We start from the raw sequence: 9,407 nt of genomic DNA on the forward strand, positions 1-9,407 counted from the left end.
CTCCTTGTAAGGTTGGAGGGGGTTTTTAATCACGTTTCCCCTGGAGGCTGCCAAAGACAAGCCTAAGGCAACCAGACTCTGATCCTAGAGGAAATTCCCCAACGCTCATCATGTGAACTTAAAAATGAAAAATAGGACCAAACCATGAGAAGTTATAACTATGTGATCATTTTCCTCTATCACATCTTTCTTGGAGCGTATTATAGACTGAAATGATTCTTTTCTTGGACAGTAAGATGTGCTGGGGAATTTAATAGAAGTGATATGCAACAGGTTATAAATACAGTCCACTGAGGATGATTAATGTGGAAGGATGTCAGAGTATAAAATACTGCTTATATTTATAACAAAATATAACAAAGCTCCAGCATTGAGCTGTTCCCTCTCAGCAGTTGGACAGTGTGCAGTCAAGGCACAGGGCAGTGATAGAAAAACTCACATCAATCTAAGCAGGCTTCACCTCAGGGTCTGTTTTCTCAATCCATGACACAGCCTTCGGGAGTACAGAGCTGCATACACCATTCCTACTGGGATGCAAGCATCAAAGGAATGCTGATTTTCCTTAGAGGGAGTCTCAGGTGGGCCTGAGCACATACAGGCCCTGGGAACTATGAAACTGCGATGACACCTTGTTTTCTGAGCTGCAGTGAGCTGGCCCAGTAGAGCCAAACAGTGGCAATCATGTGCAGTGCAATGAAATTATTCAGCCTTGAGTAACTGATTCCTAATGGAGTAACAGGGATGTAATGAAGTTTTATTTCTTCTTTTTTATCGTCACATTTCTGCAGAAATCTTTCATTAACATTTTCCATATGTAATGCTTTAAAGCTTTAGAGACTGTGTTCTTTTTTTGTTTTGTGTATTCAACACCTCCTCTCCATTCCAGGAAAAGGCTGCTAAACTGAAAAAACGCCTTTCACTTATTCATAGTTGTCTAGTAAATGCAAAGTTGTATTATTTGCCTGAGTCCATAAATGACTGTATAACCTCAGACTGAGGAAGATGTACACCCATCTGAGTGATCCTTACAGAAATTCAATGCACTGAAAATGTATCCATAAATAAGAGGAAAACAAGAGGGATAGGCATAGCAATACCAATATCACTGCGTTTCTTAAAACATGCTCAGTTTAGTATTCATGCTGCTGATTATAAAAGAATAAGTTTCTTGTACACAGGCAGTGAAATGCTTTTAGCACGTGACCATTTTATAAATAAAGTAAATATAGACTTCTGAAACATTTTAGTCGTGATCTCATGATTTTGTCATTCTCTGGAAGTAAAAATATTGACATTTACCAAGCTGTTTGTTCCAGCTTTCTGGTCTCCTGCAGTTTATTTATATAACAACCTTATCGATGAGCCTCTTACTCAGCTCTCTAGGTTTAACTGAGTTGAGTCGATTTGCTACCACAGCTTCAAGTCGCTGTTACAGAACAAGCAAGACATCCTAATAAAGCTGTAAACGTGTTTACTCAAACATGGTATTGATTTTACTTGGAGAGGGAGAAGCTAGTGCTTAGCATGGTGTCAGGGAGGATGAATTTAACTGCAGTTTTTCATTGTCATCTGTCATGGTTGTGAAACACTAAGTGAAGCCACAAGAGGATAATTAGAATTGCCAGAAATTTAGCCCCTAAAATCAGTTAACCACTTGAGATTTTTGTAGTTTAATTAGTTTTTATTAAAACTTTCCTCCAGTGGTATAGTCAAGAAGGATTTTCTAATGTTCTTTCCAGTGAGAGATTTCAAGGTTGCCACTTGTTAGATATACATCTTAAATGGCCATTTTTACGGAAGGGTTGGTAACCTTTTTTCTCTCGATTGTAATTAGCCTGGCACTACAGTTCTGTATAAGCACAGGGCCATTTCATTTTAGGGGAGAAAAAAAAAGACACACGTTTCTATGCATATACATTTGTATTTATATATATATGCATGTATGGAATCATTTTTACAGTAAATTTTGAGAAAGAAAGTGCTAAAGTGCTTGAAGGTTGAAATATAGAGTGTTTGAAGATGCTTACATTTAATTTGTCTTCTATACTGTAAGTCTGATGTGTCAGACCACAGTGCCAAAAGACATGAAAACAGAAGCCAAATCCCACCCTTAATCAAAAACGTTTCCATTTAGAATAGCCAACATTTGGTTTGATAGCAATGGGCAGGGCCTCTGGCTTACCACAGTTCTTGGCTGTAATATCCACCATCTGCCACAAAATTAAAAAAGGAGAAACCTCAGCATGTTGACGTACAGTCGTTCAGTGACTACATTGCAGAATCAACTGATGCCAACATCTTTTACAAAATCTAGGGTGGCTGCTTGGCTCTTGGCAGCAGCATTGCCAATCACCTGGTTAGTACTGACCAGGCTGGTGCTACAACATTACCCTGCTCCAACAGTGCTAAAAGACCTCAAAAAAACCCCAATCATATCAGCTGCAAGGTTTTACATGGACTGGGTAATATTTCTTGAAAACTGCATCTTCCCACACTCCTGGCCTGGAAATCTAGTGGGATCACTTAAAAATAGATGAGAGTCCCAGCAACTGTGATAAATTCTGTATATGAACAAGAGTGTGAAAAGGTGCTTGCAACTGTCCCCATGGTGGAATAATACCATTTTTTAAAGTGCAGTTCACCAATTAGGCTGTAGAAATTTTAAATACAAAAAAAAGAGGAGTCAGCTAAACTGGTCAGGATCCTTTTTGTAGCTGGGACAATTTTGATGGTGAATGGCCTGTCTAGCATAGGTTATATGTTTCAGGGTTCATCTGGAAGCAGAATTGTCTGGGAACTTCACTTAGCAAAAAGGGGCTCTGACTCAGGGTCAGCTTGTAGTTGTTTGTAATTGATGCATTTGATAACTGGATTTTTTCAGCTTTTCTCTCTTGCATTAAAAAAAATAATTTTGCCATGGGCATTTTATAATTTTGAAGTGTGAGAGAAACTGCAGAAAGACGAATAGTGGGGAAGCTGGGTGTCAGAGGCTATAAATGGATTTTTAGCCAGCATTAGTAATTAACAGTCATTAAAATTAATTGTCAAGTGTACAATTTGAAATGAAACATTTGGCTTCAATATGAGCTGTTTTTAAGTGTTGTTAAACCATTACTGGAGCAGACCAGAACTGTTTTAAATCTCCACTATCGGACTCCCACATTCCTGCTCGACTGCACTAGTGCTAAATGTTCATTCAGAATTACCGCTAATAATCTGAAAATAAAACTTTCAAAGAAATCACTCATTTCAGTGAAATTGCCTCTGAAATATCTGTTTTGCTAGAAAATCGACTTGGTTCTCTTTTAATAATTTTTAATTGCCACTCACCTCTAAGGAGTAACAGAGTGAAGACAACACCTTTTGTGTCAGTCAGTGGGTTGTCTTGCTGTGTCTTTTCAACTTACACTGACATCCCCAAAGAGATTTGAGCTGGTCTCAGTGAGGGCCTCAGTTTGGGTCTGGCTGTGGGGCTCAAGCCCTATTTCTGGCACTTGGCTTACAGGACTTTGCCATTTGGTTGGGTGCACAAAAAGGATCAAAGCAACTTCACTTTTCCGTCCCTCTTTCTGTTTGCAGCCCTAACAATTACAAATGTTGTCTTTGACAATATATAGTAAGGAAGCTGGAGATAGTAAAGATTAACTCAATTATTTCAGGCACACTTTTCAGAGCAAAGTGATCCCAGGGTTGCTTTTTTTCTACTAAGCAGAAAAGATTTAATTAAGGGCCAAAAATAGCTATTGGTGTGTTATAATCTCTTCTATCATCTAAGAATGCAAATACATTTTTTACCACTCCAAGGTTTAAAGGAACTTTTGAAACAAAGTTGTTTTTTTTCTTGGAAGATCAGTGGGATGAATTGGACCCAGTTCCAGAGTTCTCATCATTAGTAGGTGCAAGGTGGTTACTTCGCCATGGTGGCTACTGTCCATGCCTGTGAAGGACAAAAGGCATTCTAGTCTACTCTGAAAGCTTACCAAGATGGCTCATCACATCAAAGTGGCCTGCTAGACATCCTGCAACTGCCTTTTCCCTTACTCCAGAAAGAGCATGTTGGATAACGGGGCAGGAGGCAGATGGGAAAGCCTCGAGTTTGGCTCTTGCCTTTGTGTTCTAGTGTGACAAGAGTAGTGCAACACCATCCACAGCTTCAGCAGTGCAGAAATGCTACTGCAGAGCAGCTGCAGTTAGAGCATGGTAAACAGTATTGCCTGAAGTTGTTTTGGTAAAATACTTGAGTGAGGCTGTGTGGTGTAGCCAAAATTTGCTGCTGCTTTCTGCACTCCATTGCAGTGATAGCCAGGGACCGGTTCAGACCATACAGAAATGAAGCTGAGCTACTTTAGTATGTGCTGGGGTGATCTAGGTCTGTGATCCCAGCCTGTGATACAGGATCAGAGTTCAATCCTACCCTTTTGGTCTCTGAAGTTGTAGGAGGAGTGTGAAATAAGTCTGAAGCCATTTTCACTTATCTTCTTGCATTTCCAATCATGGCACCTTAAGAGATTACAGCCTTCAACTGCTTCTCATCTTCCCTCCACTGCCCTGCTAGCTGGTTGGGCTGTTAGAGGCTCACTAACCCACTTCAGTTTCAATCAGCTGGGTTAGCAAAGATCCCCTGCTCCACAGCTACTGTTTAAAGTGATCTGGCTCGTTTTGACAGGGTATCAGGTTATACCAGCAGCAAAGCAACATGGTGAAAAACAGATGGGGGAGTAACTTCTTCAGCTGGAACTCAGATCTGAATCCATGCCTTGAGAGTATGACTCATGGGGTTTGCATCACCGTGCCTTATACACTGGGGGAGGCAAACTCTGAGTTATATTCTGACCATGTTGCTTTTTACTGCATTAACTAAAAAGAACATTCTGCAGCTAAGGCAGCCAACCTGATAGAGCTCTTTGCTTCTCTGCTCAAACAATACTGCTTTCTGGTGCTCCCTTGGGGTCTGCTTTGCCAACTGCCTAGTCTTACTGTGTGATGTAGTTGTGTTTGTGATATGTGTGTTTGTATTGTCATTCGATGCGATATTGTGTCAGATACTGCTATTTCCATTTCATCTATGAAACACATACCTTTTAAGAGAAACTCAGCAGACAAGAGAATGGTTTGAGGGCAAACTCCCCACTGCAGTTTCTACATATCTCATATATGACAGCTGTACTTAATGTCATTTCTGCAACACTCTCAAATCACAGAGATCTCTCATTTCTATCCCCAATTAGAACAAGATGTTTTTTCACCTGACTCTGCTTTCACTTAGATCAGAATAAATAAGAAGTAGCTTCACTGAAGACAAAAGACTCATACTAACTTGAAACTACAATGAGCCTGGGAGGTGATGACAGTGTCAGTCTAGTTGATATTGAAAAGTAATTCATGTTTTATGGTGCTTTGCTCTGTGGATTTTTCTCATCTTCATGTATGTTAGATGCCTTGATCATAAATGTAGAGGATAGTTGTTCTTTCTTGTATAAACCTCTCTGAATTCATGCTCTGCACAAAACTAGCCCCATGTTTGCCTTTGGAGACCTGCCCAGTGCATCTTCATACATACTGAGTCAGAAATGGACTGTCTGAACAGCCTCCTTTACATATGGTTACAACTTTCTCTCAAGTTTTAACCACCCAGAAGCACACTGGCAAGCTCCTGCCTCCCTGGCAGTTTAAATTTAATGATTGACACCCTCCATGTATCCAAGAAAGTTTCTCCTAAGAATGCATGTTAATTTAATGGAGAGCAGACCATTTTCATCTTGTTATTCAGAAACTATCTGATTTCTGCCAGGCATGCTGTTTGAATTTCTCAACTGTTACCCAACTATTGCAGCTGGACCATTCTGCCACAGTTGTGTTGTCTGTCATCGCTGACTGCCATCAGTGATAGCACTCACAGCACAATTTCTTCCTGTTTCAGATTCTTATCTTTGTATACTGATAACTCCTGTCTTCTTCATTCGTGCTTATGGACTTACCCTTTGTTGGTCAAGGAGTCATTTTTTCCAGCTAGTGTCAGTCAATATCTGTGAAATGCCAGCCTATATGTAGTTCTCCAGAAAAGTATTGCTGTCAGAAACATATGAGTTTTCTCCCTTTTTAATTAATCTGCCTACTCTCTATGGCCTTCCTATTCCAATAAAAAGTGTTTGATTTATAGATTTTATGGTTTCAAACTCTTCTCCAATTCGGTGCAGTTTAGGAAAAACTGTGTATCAATTAGGCTTCTTTTCACTATCAGTCATGACCAAGCAGTCAAGATAGTTATTGGTAATTCATGAAAACAGGTCTTTTGCTCACCAATATTATCCTTCATTAATCTGACCTTATTTTTCTTGTTTTACATGATATTTAATCTCCAAAGAGCAGACATCATTGCATAGGAGGAAATATTATCTTCTAAAATTATGCTGTAGTGTACCAAAAAAAAGGAAATATTTAGAAGCAGAGCACAGATTAAATGACAACATCACAATACAGTGTGGAACCTTTTCTCAATAGTAACCCAGATGAATAGAGAAAGTGAATATGGAAGCAAGCTAGCAAAACATATCAGCTTTGAATCAAAATTTGTAATATGTCAGAAGTTGCTACTTACGAGTTTTACACAGTACTTAGCAGAGACATGGTTTCAAGACTACATTTGTACTGCCAAGGCCCAAAGCCTGAGCATGACAGAAACTTGAAATGGTGGATGAAATCTTTAAAAAGAACATCTTTCAGCTTGCTAGAATTCTGATTTTCTTGGGCAAGTCTCACTTTCCTTATGTGATTGGATGAGGAAGAGAGATACATCTGAAACATATTAAAAACAGGATAAAAGTGAATAAAATATTACCTCTGAAATGACAGAGTTTTAAATTATGAGATACTAAGTTTACTTCTCACATCTTGAAAACCTCTTCCAAATTTAAAATACATATTTCACCTCTGCCATAATTTCTGTCATGCTTTTGATCACAATAGCTTCAGCCAAGACAAAATGCTTCAGAAATGAGGGACTCAATCCATAAAACTTCTGGTGCTACTTGTACTAAATTTCTCTGAGTAGCTTTTTAGGACTGCCTAGCTCTGTTCATTTAGGAGGTGCTCAGGTTTTCAAAGCACTCAGCTCCTGGTGATTGCTGGGTTTCCAAGCTGTGCATTCCAGGCTGTGGCAGCTGAAGCCATGAGCCACATGCCCTGGTTCTGAGAGGTGCCTGGTTCTGTTCTCTGCACAGTTTGCTGTTTGGAGGGTATCTGCACGTGCTCAGGGGTACCCACTCTTGTGAAGTTTTAGATTAAATGTCCCACTATCAAAGGCAACAAATGTCATCTAACTTTCCTCATCAGGTAAAAGTTTTTCACCTTCCTTGCACTGTGAGCACCTGTAACTCTGAATATTATGTTTCTCTATTACATGCCTTTCTCCTTTTTGGAAAGAAGCTTGAACACAGTTGTGTTGGGGCTGTAGCTGTAGTCAGTAAGAACAGAAGGACTTCTCTTCAGCAGGGAAAACTGCCTCTTCATTTTAAAAATGTTCTTTGAGGAGTAAAGGGTTATCTCTATAAAGAAGAGAACAAGAATTCTGTTAAAATCATTTTGAGAACACTAATAATGATCAATCTTGATAATCTTTAATTTACTGGAAGCTACCAAATGGAGACTTCACAAAGAAATAGCTGCAGCGGCACCACTCCAGCCCTGCAGGTCATTCAAGTGCAATTCTCAATCTAAACTGGCCAGGCTGCAGGGATACGTACAGGCAGGCCAGGATTTCAGTGGTTTGCCCTGTAACAAACTGATACACTCAAAAAACTAATCTGACCATTTTCTTCCTTCTCTTTCTCTCCCACTATGTCCCATAGGCTTTCTGTCCCAGCTCGTCTATGACCGGCCGGTGACTGAGTGCATCCGGGCTGGACATTACGCAGCCAGCGTAATTATCAAGCGTTCAGGTTGCACCTTCCCAGAGAAGCCTGACTTCCACTGATAGTGGTGAATTGGAGGGATCAAGAGTAACTTCTGTGTTGCCATGGGATTGCTGCCTAAATTTTTCCTCTTTCCCTTTCCTTACCTTTCCAGTACCTGCATCAACGCTTCTGTACTTCTGTTCATTGTATTCTAAACAAGATATATATTTCTATGGTGTTTTCCATTTCATACATCTACCATGTCTCAGTAGTCTTAACTTTTGGGAACAGTGCTAAGTAAAGCTTATTATCTCATCCATCAGGAAAAAGTGTTCTATTTACACAGTTTCCAAGGAAGTCCCATTTAAATGACACTGCTGATTAACACCATTAAAGTACTTCTGTTGAATTATCTAGTTTGTATCCAGCTGTGGCCAAATGCTATTCAACTTACATGAAATCCACAGACCTGACTTTGTTCATAACTTAACTTTATAAACAGGGAGTTGTTCTATCTATCTAGTAGAGTCAGACCTGTGTAAAGAGTGGTGTAAACGTCCCAGGAATTTCCATTCATATTGGAGTGTACAAGATCTGGCTATCAGATAGTCCAGCTTCCATGAAAGTACATCACTGTTTTGTCAGTAATTTCAAGACCTGATCCACAGTTGTGATATCTTGCATTCAGCCATCTTGCACTGATGGCAGTAGCTTTGGGTCTGGCCACTTTTATCTGTCAGTACATCTCTAGGTCTATAGGTACAGTCACTTTTATCTGTCAGGTGAGCTAGCAGATAGGTACTTTCAGTGATTTCAGGACAGATGTGTGAGTTGGTGATGAAAATAAACATACAGATAGATCCTATCTCCTCCATGTGTGTTTTCTAGAGGCTGCATTAAGGTACACATAATGAAAATGAGGTACAGAAATATTTTTGCAGGATATATTGACAGGATATGCCAAATGGAATCTCTGAAACGCACATTTTTAAACTTTTAATTTACTTTGGATAATTAAGCAATATGGTGGATTTTGTTTGTATTTACAGTATTCAAAAAGATGATCTGACACTGCATTCATTACTTTGCTATGTAATTTGATACTGATAAATAAAAAATTGTCATACAGTAACTCCTGGTTTTGTTTTGGTATGTGTCTGTCTGTCTTCCGTGTATCCTACTGAAAAGGGAACAAGACATGGGTGCTTAACCCACAGTACCTGCTAAATCTCAATCTTTTATACACGACTTTCAGTCTCCAGGTGGGTATTCAAGGGTGATCTCAGCAATAAGGAAGAGAGGGAACATCAGATTGGTGTTTGTACCACAGAAGAGATGAAAAATTAAAGGTTAGGGTTCACCAAAGAACGTTAAGTCACTGCAGGGTTCACACTTTGCTTCCCAGGATGGAGAAAAGGATGCACAGAGATTGAATGCTGTTATGGCAGTTTGTGTATTGGAAAGAGCATGGAGAGGAATGAAGGCTGAGATCCCAATTCCCTTATTGGGTCCAAT

General features: G+C 39.6%; 1 protein-coding gene across 2 annotated transcripts in view; it reads left to right on the forward strand.

The window, feature by feature from the left end:
• ADK (adenosine kinase) overlaps window positions 1-9,024 on the forward strand; it is a 275,192-nt gene extending 266,168 nt beyond the window's left edge. For both annotated transcript variants that reach the window (XM_033066656.1, XM_033066657.1), the window contains exon 11: window positions 7,848-9,024. In XM_033066656.1, the coding sequence (XP_032922547.1) occupies window positions 7,848-7,972 (125 nt within the window). In that variant the 3' untranslated portion in view covers window positions 7,973-9,024. The remainder of the gene's footprint in view (window positions 1-7,847) is intronic.
• The last annotated feature ends 383 nt before the right edge of the window (window positions 9,025-9,407 follow it).

Source organism: Catharus ustulatus, chromosome 8, assembly GCF_009819885.2.
Source record: "Catharus ustulatus isolate bCatUst1 chromosome 8, bCatUst1.pri.v2, whole genome shotgun sequence".
NCBI lineage: Eukaryota > Metazoa > Chordata > Aves > Passeriformes > Turdidae > Catharus > Catharus ustulatus.